At 39.5% G+C, this 16308-nt stretch overlaps 1 protein-coding gene across 3 annotated transcripts in view; it reads left to right on the top strand.

The window, feature by feature from the left end:
• LOC139120152 (zinc finger protein 708-like) overlaps positions 1-16308 on the top strand; it is a 72695-nt gene that overhangs the window by 43776 nt on the left and 12611 nt on the right. Inside the window, exons 2-4 of one of the 3 annotated variants that reach the window (XM_070684321.1) lie at positions 1338-1462; positions 2970-4115; positions 4396-4851. In XM_070684321.1, the coding sequence (XP_070540422.1) occupies positions 1338-1462; positions 2970-4115; positions 4396-4409 (1285 nt within the window). In that variant the 3' untranslated portion in view covers positions 4410-4851. Of the gene's footprint in view, positions 1-1337; positions 1463-2969; positions 4116-4395; positions 4852-11558; positions 11842-13277; positions 13403-16308 lie in introns of those variants that run through there. The other 2 variants (XM_070684329.1, XM_070684312.1) reach the window with 2 other exon arrangements.

Raw genomic sequence — 16308 nt, forward strand, 5'->3', positions numbered from 1 at the left:
ATGGAGCAGGACCATAATTAGTTATGTTAGCATTTGGCGCTTGGCAACGAAAAGCATGCGCGTTTCCAGCGTTCCTTTCAATCTAACTTCCCGTTTATTTTTGAATAATGAGCAGTGTTTGTTTGCACATATCATGAATATATAAGCGTCCACTAGGTTTACGGACGTCCTCGGGACATGTTTCCAAGATCTTCATACCTTCCCCTTTTTCATTAACATCACTATCTTTCCGATGTTGACCAACCTCTGATAAGTCCACGGATTAGCATAATTAGTTGTATTGACTAATTAATTACAGCATGTGTGTATGAGAGATATACGTCCTTGTAATGGAGTGTAAAATAAATAAAGAGTCACAGAGGCTAGGTTAGGTTATATAAACCATTTATTTTATTTATTCCGATCATTCAGAGCATGAAGAAAGAAGAGAAAATGATAGAGAAACAGTGTGAAAAACTCAGAACCTATTGGGTCGCCTGTGTCCTAAAGGTATTTACTCCACCATGTATGTCAGCCCCTTGAATAAGTCCCCATCGGTCTATCGATGATTACAGAATGTGTCCATTTGTGAAGTAATATATGGTTTCTCGCCTCTTCTGTCTATAGATGCTTGTACCATGGAGCTAAAAACGGAGTAGCTCCGTGCATGGAGGATGGAGCTAGTGCTATGGCGAGAGTGCCCGGCTTTGGCCACGCCGCGTCACTTCCCAACTCGCGTCCGACTCGCGACTTGCGAGGCAGTGTAGCCGAAGCCGTACACTCTCGCAATACCTACCCTGGAGCTAGCTTGTACCATGGAGGTGGTACCTAGCTGTAGCTAGGTACCTAGCTGTAGTTCTGTAGGTCAAGGTTTTGCCTGGGTATTTGGGTTGGAATGCAAATCTAGTTTTGCGGTCCAACCCCTATACCCAGGCAAAACCTCGAGCTACAGTACTGCAGCCAGCGTGTACCAACAGTTGAACTGCGGTCGTGGCCATTGGTCGAAAACTTAAAAATAAATGACATTAACAGCTGGAGGTTACCCTAAAAATAAAATTCTACCGTAGTTTTCCTCATACAATGTGTATAAATGTATGCGAATTTTTAATGACAAATAAGTGATACGATGTAAATATCACAAGGAAAATCACACAGTGCAGTGATGGTAAAAATCGTAATGAATCATAAGGGTCTTTTTTTTTCCTCCAGCACTTTAGCTCAGTTATATGTGAGGTTTGAGATGTATGCAAGTGTCTGACACAGTACATTTGACCCAAATGAATTTTACTGCCATATGCAGTCATGATACATCAATTCTGTGTGGCTTAATATGTAAGTGATGTGTTCTGTATTTTCTCAGAATGTTCAGCAATTTGTAAAGCTGCAAGACTGTTTGACCAACTACATGTGTTAGGAAATTCGTTTGAGTGTCTTTCAAGTACCGTATGTCTGAAAAGTCAAGACGACACATCATCTATAGCAGGTAAGGCTCTATATGAGGCTGGGTTTCATGTGTGTTGATACAGCAGTGGTTGCAACTGATCTGTCATTGCGCCAGCATTTCAGGCTTGTTCACATCTGTTATACAAGCACACATGTTTGATTATGCTGTCGTTGGATACTGGTTGAATTACATACAAGTACATGTAGCATTTTGGTGTTTTCAAGGGATTAAACAGCGGCAGTATCTGCCATATCTGCCAGTATCTCTATGTGTCACTAAGGGGCCTTCGATAATAAAAGCTGACGCACAAGAAACGTAAGTAATTCCTTCATTTTACTTGAAACCCCCTCCCTTCCCCCTCAAACGAAAGTGCGTATGCGAAATCAATTTCGTAAAACGACGTGTATTATGATGCCGTTTCTGACAAACCCACTAGCACCTCTCCTATCCGGATGCCCATGAAAAAATACCGGAAGTGCAGATTAATTAATAAACCTCCACTTTACGAATATCACTTTTTAAGACACAGAAAATTTTTACGTATTTTGCACGTAGGAAAATGTTTCACGTACCTGTTTCACGTTGAAAAAGCACACAAGTTTTATTTCACATTTATGTCTTTTTGTTGTCTTTTCTGTTTCCATATTTTGTGGTCATTTTGTTGTCGATGAATGGGAAGGTAGTATTGCGTTCTCACTGCAAGTCGCTCCTCGAAAACAATAGAAAACCCTTATGCGATTTTGACGCACACAAAACGAAATGAGCTTTAACCCCCTCCCTCAATAAATGAAAGAATTACGTTTGTCATGCGTCAGCTTTTATTATCGACGTCCCCTAAAAAGTATCCTGTTTGTGTGGCTGAAACCTCATTTGCATAACTAATTAGCATACTGTATTGTTGGTCCCCTCTCGGATTTTCAAGCGGGGAGGACAATTCTCTATTGTGATATGTGAGAAACCTGGAGTATACACTGTCTATCATTTATATGAAGTCTGCCATGAGTATGCATGAGAGCTACTTAAAAGCTACTCAAAATTACTTGAGTGCATCCCTTAATAAGTAAATTTCTGTAATGCAAGAAGTTTGCATGAGTGTCAGGAGCAACATGTTCATTTTAAAATCATGTAAATTTAATGATTTGTCATCTCAAATATTAATTGCCACTGCTGTGCAAAATACTGAAGATACATGAAGTTAGCATTACTGGTGCTCTCTGTAGGATAACATTTGCTTCATTGTCATTTATTTAATGAATCCACAATAAGCAGTCCTTTACTGGTCTTTCACCTTTAATTCAGTAAATGATTAATCAGATTTCAACTCACAACTTCAGTTGCCTATTCCCCTCATGAATGCAATATATACGTATCCGCTTTGACTTATTCCATGTGATAAAGTTATTAATCTGTTAAAATTTTGGAGTTTTGTCAATCGCTTAGAATAATCATTAAAACTCTTAATTTACCAAATTTAACTGTCCTAACTCAACCCTTGTAAGAAATATTGCTATAATGCACTTTTCTATACCCTTCACTCTACAAACAGAGGCAACAATGATAATACAGAGTCTTGTCCAGAATGGCCATGTCACCTTAGAGTATGGCAGCCTTAACACAGAAAAGGATAGAGAAGACTTTACTACACAGCATGACCATGTTGACAACCAATCTACAGAAGACAAAGATTTCATCAGTTTGTCTGAGAGTGACATGAATAATGATGAAAATAACTCACAGAATGTTATGGTAGAAGAGTCTCATTCTTCAGAAAGTGGTACAACATTAGTTTGGAAATGTGCACTAAATGACAATGTTGAAAGAAAGAACAGAGCACATGCATATACGGATTGTGGTGAAACATTCAGACAAGAGGACATTCTTAGTCAGCACAGATTGATCCATTCAGACCTCAGACTGTATGAATGCAAAGAGTGTGGTAAAACATTCAAACAAAAGAGTAGTCTTAGTGTTCACAATTTGGTCCATTCAAACCTCAGACCATATGAATGTGGAATGTGTGGTAAAACATTCAAAGATAGAAGAGGTCTCAGGAAGCACAGTTCGATCCATTTAGGCCTCAGACCGTATGAATGCAAAGAGTGTGGTAAAACATTTGTACGTATGGACCACCTTAGGCAGCACAATTTGGTCCATTCCAACCTTAGACCATATGAGTGTGAAGTATGTGGTAAAACATGCAGCACTGCAGGAAATCTGAGGAGGCACAGATTGATCCATTTAGGCCTCAGTCCGTATGAATGCAAAGATTATGGTAAAACTTTCACAAGTAAGGGCTATCTTTTGGAGCACAGATTGACCCATTTGGGTGTTAAACCATTTGAATGCAAAGAGTGTGGTAAATCATTTACATGGAAGAAGAGTCTTACGAGACACAATTTGATCCATTCAAACCTCAGACTATATGAATGTGTAGTGTGTGGTAAACCATTCACACTAAAGAGCAGGCTTAGTGAGCACAGATTGACCCATTCAAACCTCAGACCATATGAATGCAAAGAGTGTGGTAAAACATTCAAAAGTAAGGGCAATCTTAGGAGGCATGGAATCATCCATTCTGGTCTCAGACCATATGAATGCAAAGAGTGTGGTAAAACATTCGCACGTAGCGACTGTCTTAGTACGCACACTTTGGTCCATTCCATTCACGAGACACAATTTGATCCATTCAAACCTCAGACCGTATGAATGCAAAGAGTGTGGTAAAACATTCGCACGTAGCGACTGTCTTAGTACGCACACTTTGGTCCATTCCATTCACGAGACACAATTTGATCCATTCAAACCTCAGACTATATGAATGCAAAGAGTGTGGTAAAACATTCAAAAGTAAGGGCAATCTTAGGGAGCATAGAATCATCCATTCTGGTCTTAAACCATATGAATGCATAGTGTGTGGTAAAACATTCACACAAAAGAGCAGCTTTAATAAGCACAATTTGGTCCATTCCAACCTCAGACCATGTAATGTGTAGTGTGTGGTACAACATTCAAAGATACAAGAAATCTGAGGAGGCACAGACTGATCCATTCTGATCTCAAACCATATGAATGCAAAGAGTGTGGTAAAACATTCACACGTACCGACTCTCTTAGGATGCACATTTTGGTCCATTCAAACTTAAGACCATATGAGTGTGAAATATGTGGTAAAACATTCAAAAAAAGAAGCGCTCTTACAGGGCACAGATTGACCCATTCAGGCCTCGGACCATGAATGCCAAGATTTTGGTAAAACTTTCACAACTAACGGCTATCTTAGAGAGTACATTTTCACCAATTTGGATGTCAAACCATATGAAGAGTGTGGTAAAACATTCACACATGAGTACCAACTTAGGGAGCACATATTGACCCATTGCAATGTCAAAGCATGTGAATGCAAATATTGCACGATGCTGAAGTTATTTTCGTATTCGTTTTCGTATTCGTTTTCGTATTCGTATTCGTATTCGTATTGGAGTCAATGACAGAATTTTTTATTTTTAGTCCAGGTTTCAGGTATGAAACGTGCAATATACGATATTTACTGAGGTTTAAATATTGTGATAATTTGATTCGTAATTTCATCTGCCAAATTTGGTTAAATTTACATAAATTTGCATTTGTAGATTTTAAAGAATTTGTTCACTTCATTTTATTTGGAAAAAAATACTTAAAATCGGTTGGGATCTGGTAAGGCAGCATCTTCGCATGCCAATGTCTCTTGACCGGGCAGCTGGATGCACCCCGAAATCAGGTGGTCAGTGCCAAGTAATGGGACTCGTGAGAGCGGATGCAAAGGAGCTGCCCTGGACTGTACCATTGTTTTGCGGGGAGGGCAGATTTTTGTGAGGCGCTGCAAAACGGGTGACTGTTGAAAGCTATGATGAACGGGGGACTTGTCCAGGACAACCATCTGAATAAAAAAATGTGAAAATTGTTATATCCGGTCATCCTTTTGGACTCACTTTAGAATGATCATATCCATTTACAATTTGTATTTCAAGTATTTTACTTGATTTTGATATGGCTCTACGTAGACCTGAAATAAATTATAATAACAATACAATACAATACTTTACAAAACTCAGGGAGTGCGGTAAGGCAAAATTATAAAATTGCAAGTTACGACAAAGTTGTACGTGCTGCTACAGGAGAGAAAGTAACAGAAATCAATGACAATGGGTAGTTTATCTTTCAGAGTAAAGATGTGAGCAATAATAACATAAAACCGGACCGACCGATAATTCATGTATAATTACATTCAATCAGGGCTCAAACTAGCGACCATTTTCAGTCGCATAGGCGACCAAATTTTATGAGATTGCGACTGAATTTTTTTCAAGACATTTCTCCATACCGTATACGTGATCAAATACAACATATATTCGCTCAGTGTTCACGGAGCATTGTCCTGAAAGGCCACGACCCCAAAATAGCCGTTGAGCGGAGTTACTCAGAGGTTTGAGCGCGTTCTCTCCACTGCACAGCTCTGCCAATGTGTCTGCTGATGTTATCTTGAATGATCTGTCAAAGTATCCCATGAATTTAATGATAAATTTTACTACAATCCAATCAAGTATCAGAAGCAGTTTTAGTGCTGTCACATCACTTTCAATTGAACCAATCATAATCCCAGCATAAAATGTCATCAAAATATAGCTGACAAGGGAAAACAAGCAACCAGTAACTGCAACATGTTTCATGCGTTCACGTGCGTAATGAATATTTGCGTTTAGTGGCATGTGACCGGCTGGACCATTTCCGGAAATCGTCCTTTGGAAAGCAGATCAAAGCATCGATTTCATCAAGCTTGTACTGGATTATCCTGTTTCATAAAGGTTTTTGTTTTCAGCTAGATCTCAATAGCAAGCAACTTTGTTGAAATATCATGGCAAATCTGCCGGGTAGCGACTGCAATTATGTAGAACCATGGAGGTAGTAGAGAACAGACCACGGATGGGACTGTGGCGATGACCTCAATGACCCGAGCGAGTTCGATACACGCCACAAGTACCGCTTCGATATCACAGCTATACGTTTGAGTTTTGTTCTCTTGCCTACAAAATATCTATCGAAAGTTGATAGTTGCTGCATTTCTATTCAGAGTTTTTGTTGAAAAAAGTAGCTATCTACCGGCTAGCGGCTTAATTGGTCCCCCAAAATAGTACTGCTGGAAGTTTTTGGAGTGACCTGCAGAACGGAGTTGAAGAGCGGGGCAAACTGCGTAACACTAAAACTGGATCGCACAGTAACAAATGACGGAAACCGATCGAGCCAGTTGCGACAGCTACTAGACTAGCTGAAGTCTATTTATCATAGAATACAGGTATTTCTCGATATTTCGCGATACAAATTAATTTCCATGCATTCTGGTGTATCTTATCATAACGCAAGTTGATCAACATGTTCTGGCAATGACAGTTGACGCAAACGCAAGGAAAGAAAAAGAGATGGGCCGTACTGAAATAAAGACTCTGACAACAGCTCACACATTAATTTAATCTTTATTAGGGAAACAAATGTACCGATCGGGACATAGGCCTATGATACCATTTTATTCATCTCGTTTTCTTTTATGACGCTTTCCCCACATCATATGAGATGATATTTTCTTTGCGACAGCAGTCTAAATATAGCATGTCATCGACTTAGGGGCATGCGATAACGTTGAGCCCTGCATTCACTGTCGTTATGACGATCACTTTCTCAGAGATATCAGTTTAAAACAAGAAAATTACCTTTTAAGTTTACAACTCGTCAGATTGGGCGGGTCAGCTAAATTTCCATTATCGATACTAGTGATGTCAACAGAATGTTTAAGTTGGTTGTTGTGATAGAAGTTAATACGAATACGAATACGAATACGAAAATGATGTTTGTTTAAAAAATCTTTCCTCAAAAGACTACTACTGACCCACAGGCGCTAATAGCTTGGTAGTCTGCTAAATAGATCGATCTTCGGCTCGATCTATCGATCCCGTGGTCAGTATGCCCGCCACTGTAACCTAGTGAGTATTTTGGTTACAATGGCGCGCATATCGACAACGGGATCGATAGATCGAACCGAAAATCGATCTATTCAACACACTACCCAGCTAAGGAGTGCCTGTGTACTGGCCGTTTGTTTTTAAAATCTCTCCTCTAATTATAGCAACGATATCTTTCAATCTAGGGCCTAAAAGATTGGATCTTTTTCAAGTTACATTCTCAAATATTGAAGTATTGATATATTGTCATATAAAAAGCACTTTAAGTTCTGTAAAGACAGAACTTTGATATAATACGTACGAAATTTGGACTAAAAATAAAAAATTTTGTCAGTGACTCCAATACGAATACGAATACGAATACGAAAACGATACGAAAACGAATACGAAAATAACTTCAGCATCGTAATATTGCGGTAAAACATACAATTAAGGGCTGTCTTACGGAGCACAGATTCACCAACTTTGTATCAAACTGTGTGAATGCAAAGAGTGTGTTAAAAAAATACACAAGTAAGGGCTCCCTTAGTGTACACATCCTGACAGATAAGTCGCTAGCAGTGATCAATACATTTCTACAGATCTAATCCTCTAAGTCTTAATGGAGTTTTCTGATAATGCGGCCTTGGCATTTATTCATAAAATGGGTAAAGTGTAAATTAAATAGGGGGATTGCATATCTATGTGTCAAAGTCCATGAGGTGATACATACTACTTCTTTCAGTCCTGCGCATGCCCAACTGTTTAAATGTGGCGGAAATAGCAGATTTTGATAGGAGCTATCTAGCTAGAGACCGCAATTTCTGCACGCTGGGAAAAATAATACATTATACACTAGTAAAAATAATAAATAATCTGCTAAAACTTTGAAAATCGCGTCTGCAAAGCTGACAGCCGTTGGTTCATACATTTTGAATCATCGATTCACATCCATGTAACCTAGAGCAAGGTCTATATTTTGCAAGTGTTCACGGAATCAAGTATCAATATTGAAACTAGTGTATTATTAATTTATCTAAATTTTTTGGTTCAAAGTATTATATGTAAAAAAGACAAATAATGTATATCATGAAAAACGCGGAATACCCAAAAAGTTGGGGCGACTTGCAGCGATTTCGAAGCTGTTATCCAATTGGTTGGCAGAATTGTACCGTTATAATGAAATAATACAAATAAACTCCCTAAGTTGCTGTGAATAGTGACAATCGACCAATCAGATATAACCTTGCAAACACGCTGCGAGTCAGCCGAAAAGTTGGTGAAATCTGTCGCCTGTGGCAGAGATGAGTGTGGCTACTGCTGAGACTCCCTAGCAATGTTTTAATTTTCCAGGCCGCTACAATCTCTGTAGGGAGATTGCTAACAATTATGAGGGGAAAGTAGAGCTGTACATAACTGCCTTTCCAGTGACATATGTAGAAAATACGCCCTCTCACTGAATTAGGATGCCTTATATGCTTGAAGACTTGCAGATGAAAATCTCACTGACTTTCCTTTAAGATATTAACATTTTGCATTTCAGAACATCACATAAATAAAGTGTTGATACTCTAAATCAACATCCAGATTTTCTTGTATTTATTTCTGAATGAGCAGAGACTAGGAAATCACTATGACAGTCATATTGAGCTCTCAGCATCTAGTTTCACCTATACAGAAGTTGCATATTACATTAGGGGAAGACTGCATTAACTTGCATGGTACCTGAAACCGGAGTCCTTGCCTGACCAACTTGGGTGACAAACAGAAGACATTTAATCCCCAAGGTGTCAATGTTCCATTGTTATGTTTATCTAATCCAGCTGGTGCTATTGTAGTGCCATTGTAGGAAAGGCTGATCTGTGAAATTGATCGTCTAGGGAAGTAGGGTATTCCTAAGTTAATGGAGCTTTCCCGTAATGAGGAGTCCTGTAGTCAGAGTACAAAATACGGCCTACCTGCATTGGGCAGTGAAAGTACAGCCTTAGGGTATTCAGTAGTCATTAATGATAATAAAGAAATATGAAAATTATTAATTTATTATTATTATTTTGTTATTATAAAGAAATATGGAAAATATGAAAATTATTAAAGAAATAGACTATATACATATAGAAAGAGTAGTTTTTGAAAGAGGCTTGGTAATTTTTATAGGAATTCAATGTGTCCAATTGTGTTTCATAATGGTGATGATAATAATAATAATAACAATATTTTTATGTTTTCCATTTTTCTTTAATATTAATTTTTTTCATATTTCTTTAAATTAATAATAATATTTTCATATTTCTCTATTGTCATTAATGACTACTGAATACCCTGTAGTACAGCCATTCCAGTCTACCTGACAGGATTGAAACGTTGAACGTAATAGTATCTGATTTTTTGGTTTGTCGAGATATTAGAGGTAAATTGAATCAGGTATACATTATGCAAGAATAGTAACCAGGCCATGATACCTGGGTATTATTTTCTTAGAATTCCCTACAATACTGTACAATACCTATGTACTGACATATTAAACACAAATATTTATGTAAAAATACAAGAGTGACATGTGAATGAAATAAAGGAACTATTTGAAAATATACATCAGTGTATTTGTTTGCATATTTTATTGAGGGCAATCGACCAACAAAACTATCTGTGAAAAAAAGTTCATGAGTCGTGTCATGCCTGAAAGGTTGGTATTTTTTGTCCTGTGTCATCGACGTGAATATGTCCGGTGGTCACCTATGTCACCAGCACCGAGTTAGAAGGGCTCAAGTTCATGGAGTAAGATTTGGTTGGTGGCTGAGGTTTTCTGTGGATTTTTAATATACAAATACTTTTCACTCAAAGATAAAGGGAGCTGATTGAAACTGAATCAGTGTTATTTCCTTTCAGTGTAGATTTCTAAAACATTCTCTTACAAATGGTTTTGTGAACAGGGAAGAAACAAGGGTTAGCTGACAATACTACTGACTTGAAATGCACACCATGACATACAAATCATGCTAAGAAAATCTGCTGACTCAGCATTTTTGCACGTTTTTCACACACAGAATCTTATAGTTGTATCTTGTGAATGTAAACCACCTGTTATCCATCAGAAGCCCCCACCTCATCCCAAAATGAAAGTAAGAATCATGTGGTGCAAATTTCTCATTTCAATTTGCTGTCAACATTGCACAACCAGATATTTGTGTCAGTGTCAGTTGAGCATTTTACTCCATTTCAATCTGATTAAAATCAGATATAGAGTACGGCGACCTCTGTCACCTCTCAGAGGCGACAGCAAGAGAATACCGCACAAGTACAGAGGTCATCATACTCTACATCTGATTTTAATCAGATTGACTCCATTTGTAATTTTTGTGTGCATTTATTGATTAAAGATAAGATTGGTTGATAAAGCTACCATCCTGAACGTGTTATTCTTAATTCAGAAATATAGCATTCAGAAAAATCTAAACTCGAAGATTGAAATTTGGTCCACTGTTAATGGAAATGGTCGTGTGAAACAGTGAAATAATGAAATTTGCCTATTTCGACATTTCTTGATTTCTGGAAGAAATGTTTAGCCGAATAATGTTATGGATTATGTAACTCATACTGCAGCATGCCAGCAAGCAAGCGTCTTTTTTGAAAAAACTTATTCCAACAAAGGGGCGAATGGAACAAATCTACATAAATATGAATGGTCGAGCAAATGACTGACATTACAATGCAACTTGTCAGAAAAAATTAATCATTTTACTAAAAGAAGCGAAAGAGAAATATCTAAATAAAAATCCATATCATCATATAGATGCGTTCAGGACGCAGCAACTTTTTTTGACAAAGATAATTTTTTTCCAAAACGTGATAAATAAAACAAATCTACTTATTTGTGAATGTGTCAAGTGTTTGAACAAAATTACACTTATCTGAAACAAGTAATTCAACTAAAAAAGATCATCATATAAATTCTTTCAGGACGAACCCTTCTCCTTCAAGTCTTACAAGGCTTGAAAACTTTGGAATAAAATTCTCAGCTCTGTTTATCATCTTATTTACGAAACATAATGTACCGGTATTCATCCATGAACAGTTTACAGGATGACATGATGACTCAGGCAGCCACAAGCCTATCAGCGAAAAGCGCCCCAACAATGATATTTTATAGGTTTAGTTTGAAGGTCAAAGGTCAAACGTTTGAATGGGTCCTCTTCAATGGGTGGCAGCTTAGGCGAGCAGCTTACCGAGGCTGAAAATCGCTATTTCTTCTGTAATTTTCACCTGTGATTACATTTCCTGAGTGTTTCCACGTTGTTTTAGGGTTTGTGCGACAGGAATCGTTGCATCAAGATGACATCGGCGGCAAAAATGAACAATAACAGCGCTACTCTTCGGGTCGAGAGTATCAGACCAGTTACAACACTGTCTCCAGTGGCAGATATACATGTGACATTCTCTTCAGTCCTAAAGGTATTTACTCCACCATGTATGTCAGCCCATTAAATAAGTCCCCATCGGTCTATCGAAGATTACAGAATGTGTCCATTTGTGAAGTAATATATGGTTTCTCGCCTCTTCTGTCTAATAGATGCTTGTACCATGGAGCTAAAAACGGAGTAGCTCCATGCATGGAGCTAGCTCGAGAGTGCCCGGCTTTAGCCACGCCGCGTCACTTCCCAACTCGCGACTTGCGAGGCATCGTAGCCGAAGCCGTACACTCTGGCAATACCTACCCTGGAGCTAGCTTGTACCTAGCTGTACATCTGAAGTTCAAGTTTTTGCCTGGGTGTTTGGGTTGGAATGCAAATCTGGTTTTGCGGTCCAACTCCTATACCCAGGCAAAACCTCGAGCTACAGTAATGCAGCCAGCATGTACCAACAGTTGAACTGCGCTCGCGGCCATTGGTCGAAAATTTAAAAATAAATGACATCACAGCTGGAGGGTTCCCTACGAATAAAATTCTACCATAGTTTTCCTCATACAATAAAATGTATGTGAATTTTTAATGACAAATAAGTGATAGGATGTAAATATCAAACACCAAGAAGGAAAATCACACCACTGTGCAGTGATGGTAAAAATCGTAATGAATCATAAGGTATCTCCAGTACTTTACCTCAGTTGTATGTGAGGCTTGAGATGTGTGCAAATGTCTGACACAGTACATTTGACCGGGTCCTACTAAAAACTGCCCGGCAATGCCCGGCAACAAACAGGGCACTGCCCGGCATGAAATAAGCGCGTCAGTTATCACAAGAAGTTTATGTCTACATACCACAGACCACTAACTCTTATTAAAAACCTAAAAAACGATAGTTCAAGCCTCGAAAACGTCGATTTCTTGGTCTTTAGTTACGGCGCGTTTGTAACCTTACGCTGGGCCGGCCCTCAGAATAATGAATTGTACATCGATAACATCAAAAGTGGAAAAAAAAAGAACCGGGAATCTGGAACTGTCAATGCAATATGCAAGCACTGCTTTCGGACACCCCATCCAGCAAGACTTCAAAGTACAAGGCGAAGTTTGGTTTAAATTTCGATAAGCTACTATCCCTTCTCTCAGTAAATAGTATGGTTATGTAAACAAGATTGCATAGGGCCGGCCCAGTGTAGGGTTACGGACGCCGTAACTATCTCGACGTTTTCGTGGCCTTGAACTATCGTTTTTTTAGGTTTTTAATAGGAGTTAGTGGTCTGTGGTATGTAGATATCGACTTCTTGTGATAGCTGATGCGCTTATTTCGTGCCGGGCAGTGCCCATTTGTCGCCGGGCAGTGCTGGGCATTGCCGGGCAGTTTTTAGTAGGACCGCATTTGACCCAAATGAATTTTACTGCCATATGCAGTCATGATACATCAATTCTGCGTGGCTTAATATGTAAGTGATGTGTTCTGTATTTTCTCAGAATGTTCAGCAATTTGTAAAGCTGCAAGACAGTTTGACCAACTACGTGAGTTAGGAAAATCGTTTGAGAGTCTTTCAAGCACCATATGTCAGAAAAATCAGGACAACATACATCATCTATAGCAGGTAAGGTATATGAGGGTTTCATGTGTGTTGATATAGCAGTGGTGAATGTACATGATCTGTCATTGCGCCAGCATTGCAGGCTTGTTCACATCTGCTATGCTAGCATACATGTTTGATAATGTTGTCATGGGATACTGGTTGAGTAGCATTTTGGTGTTTTCCAGGGATTAAACAGGGCGGTATCTGCAATATCTGCCAGTATCTGTATGTGTCACTAAAAGGGGGTTACACGTGTGAGTTAAGTCCGGAGTTGACACCGGAATAAATTTAAACCTGTGTCAGTTGGACGTGTGAACAGACAACACCGAACTAACAAAGAACTAAATAATTCGGTGTCGGAGGGCTGGTCCAGGTTCCAGAGGTCGCGGTAAAATATTTTGTTGTGCGGATTTTTTACGCGTTCAATGAAAAAAATGCGTCAAAATCATTTGACTGTGCGTCAAAAGCGTGTTTACTTCAATTAACAGAACAATGTAGCCACGAGAACGTAACTAAACATTACCGGATACAACTTGAATCATTTCCAGTCAACGATGAGCATCCCATTACATGTACACATCAATTTTGTAACAATGCGATCAAAAGAACGATGATCAAACTCAACGATAAATGTTCAATAATAAACGCCCCAAAATACAACACTGGGGTCAGACACCATTACAAAGTCAGGATTTGATGTCAGCAAAACGGTGGGTAATCAAAATCTTTCTGTTTTTTTTTTAATTCTTTATGGATCCATCAAGTTGCTCTGTAAAAATTCCGATTGTGTCACTGGCATTGAACCAGAGTGAACACACCAGCACTATGGCTGAACACATGCAAAATCTACAGTTTACAGTTTTCGGACAATCGTCTCTCGAACGTTATTGTCATATTGTCATATTGTTGTTATATAATTATTTCTTTCTGTTCTTTGCATTAAACGCTGTGACGGCACGATCTATATCAAAGTCAGGTAGCTCGGGCCCGTGTATCGAAATCAGCATCAAAGTGTCAACGTGTTTGTCCGTTAGTCGACTGCGCCGGGCTGTCTTGATTCTGTTCTGTGTACTAAAACCTCGCTCACATGGCACGCTTGACATCGGCAAAACTAATGCCAAAGTTGCCAAAACCTTGAACTCTGGAAAAATGTCCGCGTAATCTTCAATGAGGACACCACAAGCTTCTTCAAATGTACAAACGCCGTGACCCGCCAGGGAACGTTTTACCGTCACGAACTGTTCACGTAAATCATCCCCGTTTACAATAGGTGGGACCTCCACGTTGTCATCGTTGCGTCTTGGTGTACCATAGAAATCAGCCAGCACTTCCATTTCAGCCATAGCGTAATCATTCAGGTTTTCAGCGGGGTATTTATGTACATTTAGAACCCTGTCTAAACAGCTGAGTATGTGAAGATCTTGGTCGGGAAATCGCTCATGGAGACTTGCTATTAGATGATCAATGAACCCACGGCGAACCCCGTTATAGGCATTGACATTGACATCTGACGCATACGTGAGGCGGTGCCCTCTGAAGTGACGATCAGTCTGTCGAAACTCCCGTTCAAATTGCTGCTCTTTCACACCAGACATACCATTACGTCGCAACTCAGCTGGACTGGCAATCGTAGCACTGACCACGGGTTTCACCACCGACAAATTCACGTTCTCGCGTTGAAACACTAAATTCAGTCGATCCATTACAGGAAGTACGTCGGACAAAGTATGGGTTAAAGCTACGAAAGAGAACTGCTTTATCTGTCGTAGAATTCCATCGGCAGTTGGGTTATTGCGCGCGTCTTCGTCTAACTCCATTATCAATGCTGGCCAGTTACATTCGATGGCTTTTACTGCCCTTGACAGTGACAACCAACGTACGGAGCAAGGTTGTTTTAGACTTAAAAAGTCTGCGTTATCCAAGGCCCTGTTCAGTTCCCGTAGACGCTCATATCGGGAGGCCGAATATTCAAAGTAGTTGTAGATGGAGTTGACAGTACGCCTGTAGTTAGCTACTGGTTCAATCCCCTTGGTTGCGTCTGAAGATGCCAATGCGACTCTGTGTGCAGCGCAATGGATTTGCGTCAAAAACGGGTTTACCCGCTGCATACGAACACCAACGCCATTGTGCCGTCCAGTCATAACAGATGCTCCGTCAGAGCCAGGCCGATGACCTTGGCAGTATCGATATTCATTTTCTCAAGTTGAGAAAATATCGCGGCTGTCACAGTCTCTGCATTGCCAGCGGTGATTGTGATGTTTCCTGCAAATATATTCTTTGGTTTGCCATTTTTGATGATTCTTAGAAACATGATCAGTTTCTTGTCAATGGTGATGTTCACTGTCTCATCGACTATTACAGATATTAGAGGACTGGCTTCAATTTCCTCATACAGATCTTCATTGATAACTTGGGCGATTGCCTGCTGCATTTCTTCTATGCTGCTATGATGTTTGTAGGTCGGGACATCGCAAAGGGCTTTACATTCATTTTGTTGATTAAGTTCGATCAGCGACGAAAAAACGGAGTCTGGCATTTCATTTTTCGCCATGGTATACACGATACGCATCATTGCAGTGTGAGAGTCCACTTTCTTGGCAGAGTTTTCTGATAAGACGTTCTGCATGCGTGATTTCAGAGGTTTGTTTTTGACAGCAGTTCTGTGTTCTTCCGTATCTCGGTGTCGCTTCAAAGCCGATATCTGGAGATCGCCGCATCCGTAAAGACTGGTGAATGTGTTTTCATTCCACCACTGTGACATACTGTACAAAACATTCTGTCGACTTCGCGACCGCCTAATGACAACCTTTGCTTTTCCAACCACTGAAACTCATTTTCCCATTCAGGGCGGTATTTTCTTACTGTTACGATCTTGGCTCTTTCTTTGGGGAGTCGTTTGTTGTCAAACCCTCTCGACTTTCGGCAAG

This window comes from Ptychodera flava, chromosome 2 (genome assembly GCF_041260155.1).
Source record: "Ptychodera flava strain L36383 chromosome 2, AS_Pfla_20210202, whole genome shotgun sequence".
Classification (NCBI taxonomy): Eukaryota; Metazoa; Hemichordata; class Enteropneusta; family Ptychoderidae; genus Ptychodera; species Ptychodera flava.